The following is a 13297-nucleotide window of genomic DNA, read 5'->3' on the forward strand; positions in this document are numbered from 1 at the left end:
GAGTTGCGCAAAGGCACCCTGGATAGGGCGGAGGCTCCCCCGAGAAGATGAACTTTGGGGAAAAAGTTTTCGTTGCAGAGAAGCGCCTTGGAGTGCATGGAAGGTGTCTTGGAGGGCGGCGGAGGTGCCTGTAAGCGCCTGGAAGGCACCCTGAGGTAGATAATGGTCACAATCCGTGCAACTTATCGCGACTGAAGTTTAAGGGATCCGATTTCCTCTTGGAGGCGCCTCAGACAAGGCTAAAGGTGTCTTCAACGCTCCATAAAAATCTTGTTTGACTAACCCTTTGTATAAAACTTCAATACAAACGACAACTCTCTACATATTCCGTTCTTACACATTGCTCTGAAAAGCTCTCCTCGACTCCTGAACATTACCTCGACAATGACTACGCACGAGCTTCCATTTCAAAGTCGTCGGTATAATTAATTTTAATTTACTTATATTTTCATTTCAAACTAATTATATAAACATTCAAAATTTTAATAAATTATCCAAAATAAATTCACAGCAAATATAAATTTTAAAGTAAAAATCACTCCGAACGTAAAAATATAATCTTCTTTTATTTCTTTATTTCTCTTACAGTTTGTTTATTACTTTTCGAAAAACATAAAAAAAAATCACGAACACAGTCCATCCACTCCAGCACGCTTTTCAATTCAACATAAAATTAGTTTGGTAAAGGAACCAGTGAAATTCGACCACGTCATTTTATTCGATCCAAGCTCGAGAAATCTCTCATTTTATATTTAAAAAAAATACCTTCGAATATTTTAAAATAATCAATATTAATGATTCCATTTTCCCACTGATCTGATCTATTCTATTATGAAGAATCTTCCTAATATCTTAAATCTTATACAAATTTGGTACGCTTAACTACAAACAGAAATGAAAAAACAGACCACTTCAAAAAAAAAAAAAAAGTCACAGGAGTGCTCATGCATAAAATAAAGTGTTCGAATGATTCATGGTTTGGGAAGAGATCATGGCCTTTCGTTCTCTTCAAGAGGCTTCTCTGACTTCTACAACAAGGTCAATCTTGAGAGGTGAGTTGACTTTTATGTGCTCTATCTTGGCCTGAGGAGTGTTGACTACAGTGCTTGGTTGGCATTTGGGACGAAGCGCCAGAGATCTACTGCAATATCCACCTCTTTCTTTTTGTGAAATTTGTAAAGTTGTGGCACATCATACCGCAGCTACAATACCAACAAACATAATTACTTGTCCCTAAAAAAGTATATTAATGCGGAGGACAGGAGCATGCACAAAGATCGATCTCCATTACTTGGATCGAAGATGCGAGGAGAGGGAAAGATCACAAAAGTATATTATTAACTCAATCATTCGTGTTCATCTTTTAGTTACTTTCCCTCTTCTTCCTCGTATTTTCCATCCATGTAATCAGACCAACCATTCAAGAACTGAAAACCTTTGGTAATGAACTTAGCCAAGGTTATATGTCACAAGAATATTCACTAAATAGAATACCTCACATAAAACTTCCGCAGTTCTGGCGTTGAAATCTCGAACGGCAATTTTCTTTATAAACTATTCACCACAAATAAATGAGACCATTTTAGGAGGGATAGCCAAAACAACTATAATGCATGGGAATAGCTATTTTATTCTAGACAGAAGTACTCCTGTATTTGTTTGTAAAGATGAATACCAAATTTTATGGACTTGAGATTTCTCATATTCCTCAGAATTTTATTTTTCAATCTAATTCTGTGAATAATTTTGCCTTATTTTTCAAGAATACACGTTCTAACTCTCTCTCTCTCTCTATATATATATATCTTAAGAATGAGTACAGAAGAGTGCACGATTCGATCCACTAGCACAAAAAGAGTCAATTGGGCTTATTGGAGTGAAAGCCAAATGAGCAGTGGTGCTTGTTGGACTAATGAATGAGTTCACTCTATTGCAGGAATAGTTTTGCCTTATTTTTCAAGAATATATACTCTTACTTATTTAACTCTCTAAAAAACATATATGAACAAATAAGGTATAACACACGGTTGGATCAAGTTGGGAAAAACAGTGAATTGGGCTTATTGAACCGATGAGAGTAAGTAGGGTGGCCAATTAAGCTGGTTTGGCAGGTGAGCTAGGCAGGTTGAGTGGGTCTCAATTAAATTGGAGGACTCAGACCGGAGGGTAATGAGCCGGTTGCGCCTACAGGCAAAATATACCAATTGGACTAGATTGTGTTACCTAAACGAATGAAGAAAATATTTCACATAGAAATTTTAGCATTGTTAAAATTATTATAACATTCCCACAAGCCAAACACGAATAATTCTAAGTTTATTACATTTCATAAACCAAACCAAGGATAACTCATTCCTAATAAATCTATCGTCTATTTCATTCCCTAGGAATAGGTATTCCATTCCTTATTCATTCAATTCCAAAATCCAAACACACTATCACAGTAAAAACTCGTTATAAAGCATCAGATGATAATGTGTATGACAATTTTAGATCCATTGAAGGAATCTCTCAACTAGGAGAAGAGAAAGTACTATTGACATAAGAAGCAGCATATTTAATTTTAGCAAGCCCAAAAGAATGCAAAAGAAAGCAACTTACATCTCTGGTGGTAGTTTTATGCAAAGAGTAGACTGCACAGGAAGCAACCTGTGGAGAATCAGCAAGGAACTTGAGGAACCAAATCATTGCTAACTAAACCATGCATGCAAGAAGAACAGTCTTTACCTTCAAAGCTTTTGCAAGAAACTCGATGTCAGATCCTTTCCTTCGAGTTCCAAAAGGAGGATTCATGACAACAGTGTGCACCAAATGATCTGCAACAGTAATTTAAGATGTCTATTGCCTCGATTTCTCCAATAAGAAAAGAAAGAAATAATTTCAACAAACAAACTTTTCTTCACACTGTTTTCATGTAGCGATGTACCAAATGATCCAAACTATGTTTCAACATGGTTTTAAATGGGAGACTTCTGACCAACTCATGACTTTCTGCTCGATTTGGGCTGAAGTGGATTGTAGCATGGCCAGGAGTCAATCCCACCTGCCAATTGCTTTGGTTCCTCTGTTTCTGAATAAGGAAATGGAGGAAAGAGTCTCACTTTTTTTTTATGTAGGCTAATTTATAACTTTAGATGTGGACTTAAGCCTTTCGGATCCTGGTCGAGTCTGACGAGTTGACAGATCAATTCTCTCATCCAAGCAAACCATCTCTATTGTTATTAGAATGGACCTACCTTAGGAATGTTGAGGTTGGAAAGGGCTTATGTGATAGTGTTATCTCACCACTAGGCTTCAAAAGCATTTTCTGCAAATAGGTCCACAAAACCTAGTGGTGATCTAATGAAGAAATATAACCTTAGATGAATGGCTAATATGGACATGGATTTATGCATTCATTGAATATTTGTCATAGTTTTGACGTTGGCTGGCAACCTAACGCAACCCTCCTCCTTTATCCGGGCTTGGGACCGGCCATTACCGGTCGTCATGGGCGGAATTTCACGGATTTATGCATTCTGGGATAAAAACTGGTTGGCTGACAAGTTAATGAATTGATCCTCTCACCTGAGTGAATCATTTCAGATGCATCTCATAATTTCAAATATTTACAACATAGTAAAGTTCCACAAATATATACTCAGAAACAAAAGAATATAAAGTCTATTTGGTGTCTTGATAATGAAAACATTGCGTCTTTGCACATAGAAAATGAGATCTTGGGTTCGAATTACCTCTCCATCTTAAGTTGTTAATGTCACACTGCATGAAATCCATTTCCAGCTGCATCAACATATATTAACCAAAAGGTTCGAGTTAGCCTTTTTCTTCACATGTGATGTGTAAAACCATGAAAAACAAAAATGGGTAAAATAAGGAATTGATAGTGACAATTAGAAAGGAAAAAATTCATAATGGAAAGTATTCTGAATCAATTAGTACAGAATATCCCAAATCAGTTTCTTAAAATCTCCAACATTGAAAATTTAGAACTTATATCACATTCAATATACACTTTAGCTAGTCACATCTAAAATTAGTAGGCATTCTTTTATTTGTTTAGAATTCAGACAGCACAAACCATGAAACCAAGTACCAAAATGTCGTCGCAAGGAGTGATGACATATTACAACTTTAGAATATAAATAAAGTTACCTCCAGATCTACAGCATTTTCTGAAGCAACCTCTAGAGATTGGGGATCGATGTCAATGCCAATGACCTGCCTGTGCATGTAACAGAAGTCACATTATCAAATAGATATATCAATCAGAACCACCAAACTATATTCTATCAACATATTTCAATATATAATGAAAATTTTTTTTAACAATGTAAGTCATTAAAAGCTTGCACCAAATTAAAAGGTTGAATTCAGTGTGAGAGATTAGCAAACATGTGAGAAGTGATGCTTACTCTGCATCCAAAAGTGCACTTGCTAATCCTAATGTACCACAACCACAACCAAAATCAGCTACAATCTTGCCACTTATATCTCCATATGTATTTTCTGCCTGTTAAAAATAATGAAAAAAAGGAAATATAGAAACATTGTTCTTAGAAGTAGTTCTGGATAATTTGATTAGCAACGAATTGAAGTAATAGATCGTAAGGGGATTTAATGGAATTCACCATCAACAAAATATAAAAAGAAAAAAGTAACCCAAAAGCAAGATATATCAACAAAACTTGCACGGACTGAACTTCTTAGGGGTTAAGTGCTTTAAATATTAAAACTATCATCTTAACATACAAAAGGATCCTCCCAAATTAATGCACATTACTTAGAAATTAAATAAAACACTTAGCTTATGAAAGCAAGATATCCAACCTGTATTTTGAATCAATGAGCCAATCAGAATGAATTATAGAAGCTAACAACCAAACTATCTCCTCATTACCCATATTCATCCATCAAAACATCTAAAGGGTATGTTTGCTCAAGTGTAGAAAATACAACAGAGGATAAAGAAGAAAGTAGGGATTTAAAATTTTAAGTAAAAAAAAATGAAATTTATGTTGTGTGTTTGGGTTGGAGGGAAGGGAAGTAAGAAGGAAAAACTAATTTTCTATAATAACCTCATCTTCTACCAAAGGTGTACATGGGTGCAAAAGACTAAAGAGATATCAGGAGGGCCCTTAGAGGCAGAGGAGACTGGAAGCAAAAACAAGGAGTTGCAAGGATAATTCTACCAGATCTGGATGGATAAATTTGAAGAGAAAGAAAAACATTTATCCCATAACCTTCAGCTACCTAGCTTTGTAGTTTCTACAAGGAAATAATCAATTTTCCCACTCTTAATTGTTTCCTTCCTTCTCTTGTTTGTTTCTCTTATAGAGACACAGCCTAAAGGATTTTCAGAGTATTTTAAAATTTTAAAGACCAAACCAACATTCAAACTGTAGGTGTGACAATTAAGTATAAGAAATCAGAGTATTAGAAATAAAAATAGAGAAATTTTATTATTTTGATGCCGGAATTGCCAAGTGTTTGTTTTCCAAAGCTTAACAGTTAACATTTAACAAATCTGCACCAAAATGGAATATTGAGGAAGCAAAATCTCTGCAAAGATAAAAGGCAAAACAACGACGGAATTACTAGAGGATCACTGTTCCAAATTCATTGTGAGACTGAAATACATTAGAAGAATTTTAAAAAGCAATCCTTTTTTAATTGAACAGACTAAATGACATGGCAAGTTGAAACAGAAGCAATGAAGTTTGTGAGTGATAAGCTCTAATTTCTTAAGTAGATTCGAAAAACAAACTGAGCTGTAAAATGCACTGCCATAATGGGCAAGATGCACAACCAAATGGTGCAAGCCTTTGATAGATAAAGAAAAAAAGAAGATGAGGAAATTGATATCCTATACGATTGCCATTATCAATTTCAAGTTCTTTTCGCAATAAACTAATTCGGAAACCAACAAGAACAGATGAATACCGTATAAAGCAACCGAGACGCAATATGTGGTCCTGTGGGATATTGTTCCAATTCTATCTGCGCAGCCAGAAACAAAGATCATCTCCCAATAAATCAACAAAGAAAGGTAATATCTTTCCCATTTCTATACCAAAGAAATCCATCAAAGGAGCACAAATCAGTACACGAGTGATGGAATCACTCAATTGCCAGGAATAAAGTAAAGTGGGAGTGAAAAGAGAACATATTCGACGACAAGAGGAACAACAGAGAACCTTTGGGTGGGAGAACTGCTGAAGAGTGCCAAGGAGGCCCTCGAGCTGCTTCAGCTTCATCTCGAAGCGGATCAACAGAACCCTAATGCGATGCGACAGGTTGTTAAAGACTCAAAGCCGCTAAAACGTTATATCACAATACAACGTTAGATTGCATATATCAGTGTTCAGGGACGATATATTTCCAAAATAACTTGACTATATTATTATTTCTTATTTAATAATGCGTTGAATATGTAATAATACGTGTACATATATTACATATGTAATATAATATATGAATAATAAGAGCTGCTAATCCTAACTAAAGAAATTATTAATAAATTTTTAAACTATTTTCAATATAAAAAGAAAAGAAAAAAATATTAACTTAATTCAATAATTTAAAATTAGTATGAAATTACAATCGTAATTCTTATAAATTATTGATTAAAAAAATCGGAACCAAAATGTGGATGCGCTCTCTAAAGATTTGTTAACTTAATGAAAATAACTAAAAATAAAATGTTTCCTTTATTTTTATATATATGAAAAATTATTCTATATGTCTTTTCGATATCTTTCTGAAAAATAATTATCTTTCCTTTAATTATGATTTTTTTTTACTTCTATGGACAATTCTGCTATTTTGCAAAAACGTCCTCCTTTATTTCCTTTTATTTTTAAATATTACCATATTATTATGTTGAAACGGGAATATTTTTTTCCATAAAAAATTGAGGGTATCTTTATTATTGGAAAACCTATGAAGGAAGGGGGTGAATTGAAAGTTTCCCGTCATTTTATAAGGAGAAGAAGCTACATCATCTTCTACCTCAACTATTCCGCACAGAGAGATGGCTTCGATCGTCGTCGGCGATGTCCTCCCGGATGGAGAATTGGCTTGGTTCGATGAGAGCGACCAATTGCATATGATCCCCGTACACTTGCTTGCCGCCGGCAAGAAGGTCGTCCTCTTCGGAGTCCCCGGAGCTTTCACACCTATTTGCAGGTAAACTTCTCTCACTCTTATTCTCTCCTCGAGCCGCCCAAATCGATGTCATTAATCCCCTTTGTATCTCTCTTTCTCCCGCAAGAATATTGTTTTCTCGCCTTTTTGGATTGCTCACTTTCGGATTCTGATTGAAACTCCTAAATTTTTCTAGATTTTTTTGTATCTTGCGATCAGATCGGTCACAAACGTCGTTAATGCTACTTTTTTATCGCACTTTTTAAAAGTTTTATGCGAATTCCTTTTTCTCTCTCTACGACAATGATATGATTTTCTGTCCTTTTAGATCTCACATTTGGGTGTTCTACTTGAATAATACCCAAACTTTTCAAGTTTTTTTTTCTCGAATCTCGTTACCATATCGTTCACATAAAGGAAAGATCCTTTGAGATCAATAACGTTGCTTCGTGTTGAGCTCCTTTCCTTTTTGTTTTATGCGAATGTAAAACTTTGTTTGGTGTTTTTAAATCTACTCGTCGGATCATTGAAAATAGTGTTGGCTAATCAAGATCTCGCACTAGCACTTGCGTTTACGACGCTTGATTCTTAATTATGCTTAATCTCCTTTTTGTCCTGTTCATTGGTGCTTCCTCATTGGTTATGAGATGATTTTACCCCCTTTCGGCTTTCGCAGCATGAAACATGCCCCTGGTTTCATTGAGAGTGCGGAGGAACTCAAATCCAAAGGCGTTGACGAGATCCTCCTCATCGGCGGTAATTTCCCCCTCTTTTGTGTATATTTTTGTTCTTCAAATGGCTTTCGACTTCTAAAAATCTTCTTATTTAAGTTTTTTTTCAATTTCCAATTTATCAATTTCAGTATCTTTCTGGCTTGTATTCTCATATGTGTAACTCTTGAAAAACATTACAAACTATGAATTCTTGCCTTGGATGATAAATTTAAAACCAAAACAATAATTTTTTTATATTTAATATATGAAATTATAAAACAATGAATCCTTGCTATATTTTAGAAAACTATAGTAAAATCCATAAACTCCTGTATTTCTTGCTATGCAGTTAATGATCCATTTGTGATGAGGGCATGGGCTAAGTGGTATCCTGAGAACAGGCATGTGAAATTCCTAGCTGATGGTTCTGGCACTTACACTCACGCCCTTGGGCTGGAATTGGATCTCTCTGATCTGGGTCTGGGCGTTCGATCGCGAAGGTTTGCTCTCCTTGTCGATAACCTAGTGGTGACAGTTGCAAACATTGCAGAAGGGCGAGAAATCACTATATCCGGTGCGGAAGATATCCTGAAGGTCCTCTAGAAATCACTATGTTTATTTATTAAGTTGTTAGTTATGTTAGTTTACTTTTAGGTTAGCTACTAGTTAAGTGACTATACAACTATTTGATTGAATAAAGTATCAGTTCTTAGAATAATTATTTGGCGCCGTCAGATGACATTATTCAAATTATAAATAATAAAGTTATTGATTTATTTCAATAATATTGTTTATCAATATTTAAAGAGCAGTTCGTTGACTTGGTAATTTTATTCTAATTTTATTCTTCGAGAATCAATATATTCGTTATAATATTTATAGTTGTTATAATATAATATTATTAAGATAATCAAAATTGAGTTATTTATACGGTAGCAGAATAAAATATTATTTTAATGATAAATAAAAAAACCTTTTTATTTTTTTACCCTTAAAAATCTTGAAAAAAATATAAAATTCTTTTCTTTATCTTCTAAAATGCAAAAAATCATTAGTATTATGGTCATAATTTATTTCTTGATTTTGTTTTTAATTCCCTTGTTTTCGAGACCTTACAATTTAGAGGGATTTTAAAAAAAGGGTATAATTTTCAAGGTGCGAAACAAAATATCATGTGAATATTTATATTTATAAATCTATTTTTAAGAATCCTATCCTTCCATTTCGAAGTCCCTTCGTCGCTGCATGGCTTCGTTGCAAAGCGACTTCCTCATTTCTTCCTTCTCCATGGAAATCTGCACTCCACCATCTCGATTCCCCTTCAAAGCTCGTTTCTTTCCCCGCTTCCTCTTCCTCCACTTGTCGCCCCCCTTCACACCCATCGTCGTCAACGCCTTCTCCGATCTCTCTTCCAGTGCCACAGCTAGCTCATGGAACCCACACCGAGCATCGAGCACTTCACAGAGAACCTCCGACCCAGAAGAAGATTCTTGTGGAGCATGCAATCCCTAAACCTAGGAAGGGTAATTTGTGGCCGAGAGGTGAAAAGGCGGAACCTTTGGATGAAGGAGGGCGGCAAGATATCCGAGGCTAGGGTTTCTGGAAAGGAGATGAAAATTAAGCTGGATTCCTGTGGGATATTGTTCCAATTCTATCTGCGCAGCCAGAAACAAAGATCATCTCCCAATAAATCAACAAAGAAAGGTATTACCTTTCCCATTTCTATTCCAAAGAAATCCATCAAAGGAGCACAAATCAGTACACGAGTGATGGAATCACTCAATTGCTAGGAATAACACAGAAGAACCTTTGGGTGGGAGAACTGCTGAAGAGTGCCAAGGAGGCCCCCGAGCTGCTTCAGCTTCATCTCGAAGCGGATCAAAGGAACCCTAATGCGATGCGACACTTTGTCAAAGCCGCTAAAACGTTATATCACAATACAACGTTAGATTGCGGAAAAACGGAATCGGTGTTAATGGCATATATCAGTGTTCAGGGACGATATATTTCCAAAATGACTTGACTATATTATTATTTCTTATTTAATAATACGTTGAATATGTAATAATGTGTACACATATTATATGTATAATATAATATATGAATAATCATCGGTAAGAGTGTTATTAATTCTAATTAAAGAAAATTATTAATAAATTTTAAAATTATTTTAAGTGAAAAAAAAGAAAAAAATATTAACTTAATTTAATTTGCGATACTAAGATAATTCAATAATTTAAAATTAGTATGAAATTACAAAAATAATTCTTATAAATTATTAATTCGAATTATGAAAAAAAATCGGAATAAAAATGGATGCTCTCTCTAAAGATTTGTTAACTTGAATAAAAATAAGTAAAAATAAAATGTTTCCTTTATTTTTATATATATCTTTTTCACTTGAAAAATTATTCCATATGTTTTTCTCGATACCTTTCTTAAGAAAAATAGTTTTCTTTCCTTTAATGCCATATATCAGTGTTTAGGGACAATATATTTCCAAAATAACTTGACTATATTATTATTTCTTATTTAATAATACGTTGAATATGTAATAATGTGTACACATATATATGTATAATATAATATATGAATAATCATCGGTAAGAGTGTTGTTAATTCTAATTAAAGAAAATTATTAATAAATTTTAAAATTATTTTAAGTGAAAAAAAAGAAAAAAAATATTAACTTAATTTAATTTGCGATATAAGATAATTCAATAATTTAAAATTAGTATGAAATTACAAAAGTAATTCTTATAAATTATTAATTCGAATTATGAAAAAAAATCGGAATAAAAATGGATTGCTCTCTCTAAAGATTTGTTAACTTGAATAAAAATAAGTAAAAATAAAATGTTTCCTTTATTTTTATATATATCTTTTTCACCTGAAAATTTATTCCATATGTTTTTCTCAATACCTTTCTTAAGAAAAATAATTTTCTTTCCTTTAATGCCATATATCAGTGTTATATATTTCCAAAATAACTTGACTATATTATTATTTCTTATTTAATAATGCGTTGAATATATAATAATGTGTACACATATTAATATAATATATGAATAATCATCGGTAAGAGTGTTGTTAATTCTAACTAAAGAAACTTATTAATAAATTTTAAAATTATTAATAAATTTTAAAATTATTTTAAATGAAAAAGGAAAAAAAATATTAACTTAATTTAATTTGCGATACTAAGATAATTCAATAATTTAAAATTAGTATGAAATTACAAAGGTAATTCTTATAAATTATTAATTCAAATTATGAAAAAAAAGGGAACAAAAATGGATGCTCTCTCTAAAAATTTGTTAACTTGAATAAAAATAAGTAAAATTAAAATATTTCCTTTATTTTTATATATATCTTTTTCACTTAAAAAATTAATCCATATGTTTTTTCGATATCTTTCTTAATAAAAATAATTTTCTTTTCTTTAATTATGATTTTTTGACTTATATGGACAATTTTGCTATTTTGCAAAAAAGTCTTCCTTTATTTCCTTTTATTTTTAAATGTTACCATATTATTATGTTGAAACGGAAAGATTTTTTTTCCATAAAAACTTGAGGGTATTTTTATTGTTGAAAAATCTATTAAGGAAAGGGGGGGGATTGAAAGTTTCCCATCACTTTATAAGGAGATGATGCTACATCATCTTTTACCTCCATTACTCCGCAGACAGAGATGGCTTCGATCGTTGTCGGCGATGTGCTCCCGGACGGAGAATTGGCTTGGTTCGATGAGAGCAACCAATTGCAGATGATCTCCGTACACTGGCTTGCCGCTGGCAAGAAGGTCGTCCTCTTCGCAGTCCTCGGAGCTTTCACACCCATTTGCAGGTATATTTCTCTCACTCTTCTTCTCTCCTCGAGCCGCCCAAATCGATGCCATTAATCCCCGTTGTCTCTCGCTTTCTCCAGCAAGAATATTGTTTTCCCGCCCTTTTGGATCTCTTACTTTCGGGTTCTCATTGAAACCCTTATATTTTTCTAGATTTTTTCGAATCTTACGATCAGATCGGTCACAAACATCGTTAATGCTGCTTTTATATTGCACTTTTTAAAAGTTTTATGTGAGTCCCTTTTTCTCTCTCTACGGCAATGATCTGCTTTTCTGCCCTTTTGGATCGCATATTTGGGTGTTCTCCTTTCCTTTTCGTTTTATGCGAATGCAAAACTTTGTTTGGTGTTTTTGAATCTACTCGTCGGATCACTGAAAATAGTGTCAGCTAATCAAGATCTCGCACTAGCACTAGCACTTGCGTTTACGACGCTTGATTCTGAATTATGCTTAATCTCCTTTTTTATCATGTTCATTGGTGCTTCCTCATTGGTTCTGAGATGATTTTACCCCCTTTTGGCTTTCGTAGCATGATACATCTCCCCGGTTTCATTGAAAGTGCGGAGGAACTCAAATCCAAAGGCATCGACGAGATCCTCCTCATCAGCGGTAATTTCCCCCTCTTTTTTGTGTTTTTGTTTTCTCATCGGCCTTCGACTTCTAAAAATCTTCTTATTTGAGTTTTTTTTTTTCAATTTCCAATTTATCAATTTGCTCGTTACTACAAAATTTTTGTGGCAAAACTTTTCAGTATCTTTCTGGCTTGTATTCCCAGATGTGTCAACTCTTGAAAAAACATTACAAACTATGAATTCTTGTCTTGGATGATAAATTTAAAATCCAAAAAATAAAATTTTTTATATTTAATATCTGAAACTGTAAAACAATGAATTTCTGTTATATTTTAAAAAACTATAGCAAAATCTATGAACTCCTCTATCTCTTGCTATGCAGTTAATGATCCATTTGTGATGAAGGCATGGGCTATGACGTATCCTGAGAACAGGCATGTCAAATTCCTAGCTGATGGTTCAGGCACTTACACTCGTGCCCTTGGGTTAGAATTGGACCTCTCCGATGAGGGTTTGGGCACTCGATCGCGAAGGTTTGCTCTTCTCGTCGACAACCTTGTGGTGACAGTTGCGAACATTGAAGAAGGGGGAGAATTCACTATATCTGGTGCGGAAGAGATCCTGAAGGTCCTTTAGTAATCACTATGTTTATTTGTTAAGTTGTTAGTTATGTTAGTTTACTTTTGGACTAGCTATTAGTTAAGTGACTATGTAACTATTTGATTAAATAAAATATTCATTTTTAGAATGATTATTTAGCGTCATCATATAACATTGTTTGAATTATAAATAATAAAGTTATTGATTTATTCCAATAATATTGTTTATCAATATTTAAAGAAGAATTTGTGTATTGACTCGTAACTTTATCGTTCAAGAATCAAGATATTCGTTATAATATTTATAGTTGTTATAATATGATATTATTAATATAATCAAAATTGAGTTATTTATATGATAGCAGAATAAAATATTATTTTAATTATAAATAAAAAAAAACCTTTTTATTTTTTTACC

General features: G+C 33.4%; 3 protein-coding genes across 4 annotated transcripts; 2 read left to right on the plus strand and 1 right to left on the minus strand.

The window, feature by feature from the left end:
- Positions 1–774: 774 nt before the first annotated feature.
- On the minus strand, positions 775–9859 carry LOC121996588 (rRNA N6-adenosine-methyltransferase METTL5-like). 2 transcript variants are annotated; one of them, XM_042550599.1, is made up of 9 exons: positions 9667–9859; positions 5944–6000; positions 4416–4513; positions 4156–4225; positions 3735–3783; positions 2728–2816; positions 2602–2649; positions 1495–1554; positions 775–1202 (listed from the first exon to the last, which is right to left on the minus strand). In XM_042550599.1, the coding sequence occupies exons 1-9, from the start codon at positions 9724–9726 to the stop codon at positions 1098–1100; spliced, it is 636 nt and encodes a 211-aa protein (XP_042406533.1). In that variant the 5' UTR covers positions 9727–9859; the 3' UTR covers positions 775–1097. The 2 variants fall into 2 exon arrangements, with proteins under 2 accessions (XP_042406533.1, XP_042406532.1); XM_042550598.1 differs by lacking the exon at positions 9667–9859 and adding an exon at positions 6198–6348.
- Positions 7034–8471, plus strand: LOC121996590 (peroxiredoxin-2C-like). Its single transcript, XM_042550602.1, has 3 exons — positions 7034–7188; positions 7823–7902; positions 8209–8471. The coding sequence occupies exons 1-3, from the start codon at positions 7034–7036 to the stop codon at positions 8460–8462; spliced, it is 489 nt and encodes a 162-aa protein (XP_042406536.1). The 3' UTR covers positions 8463–8471.
- A 1693-nt stretch (positions 9860–11552) lies between the features above and the next one.
- Positions 11553–12916, plus strand: LOC121996589 (peroxiredoxin-2C-like). The gene is made up of 3 exons (XM_042550600.1): positions 11553–11707; positions 12238–12317; positions 12663–12916. Exons 1-3 carry the CDS (start codon positions 11553–11555, stop codon positions 12914–12916), a joined length of 489 nt encoding a protein of 162 aa, XP_042406534.1.
- Positions 12917–13297: the final 381 nt, after the last annotated feature.

The sequence above is a fragment of the Zingiber officinale genome, chromosome 6A (assembly GCF_018446385.1).
Source record: "Zingiber officinale cultivar Zhangliang chromosome 6A, Zo_v1.1, whole genome shotgun sequence".
Taxonomy (NCBI): Eukaryota; Viridiplantae; Streptophyta; class Magnoliopsida; order Zingiberales; family Zingiberaceae; genus Zingiber; species Zingiber officinale.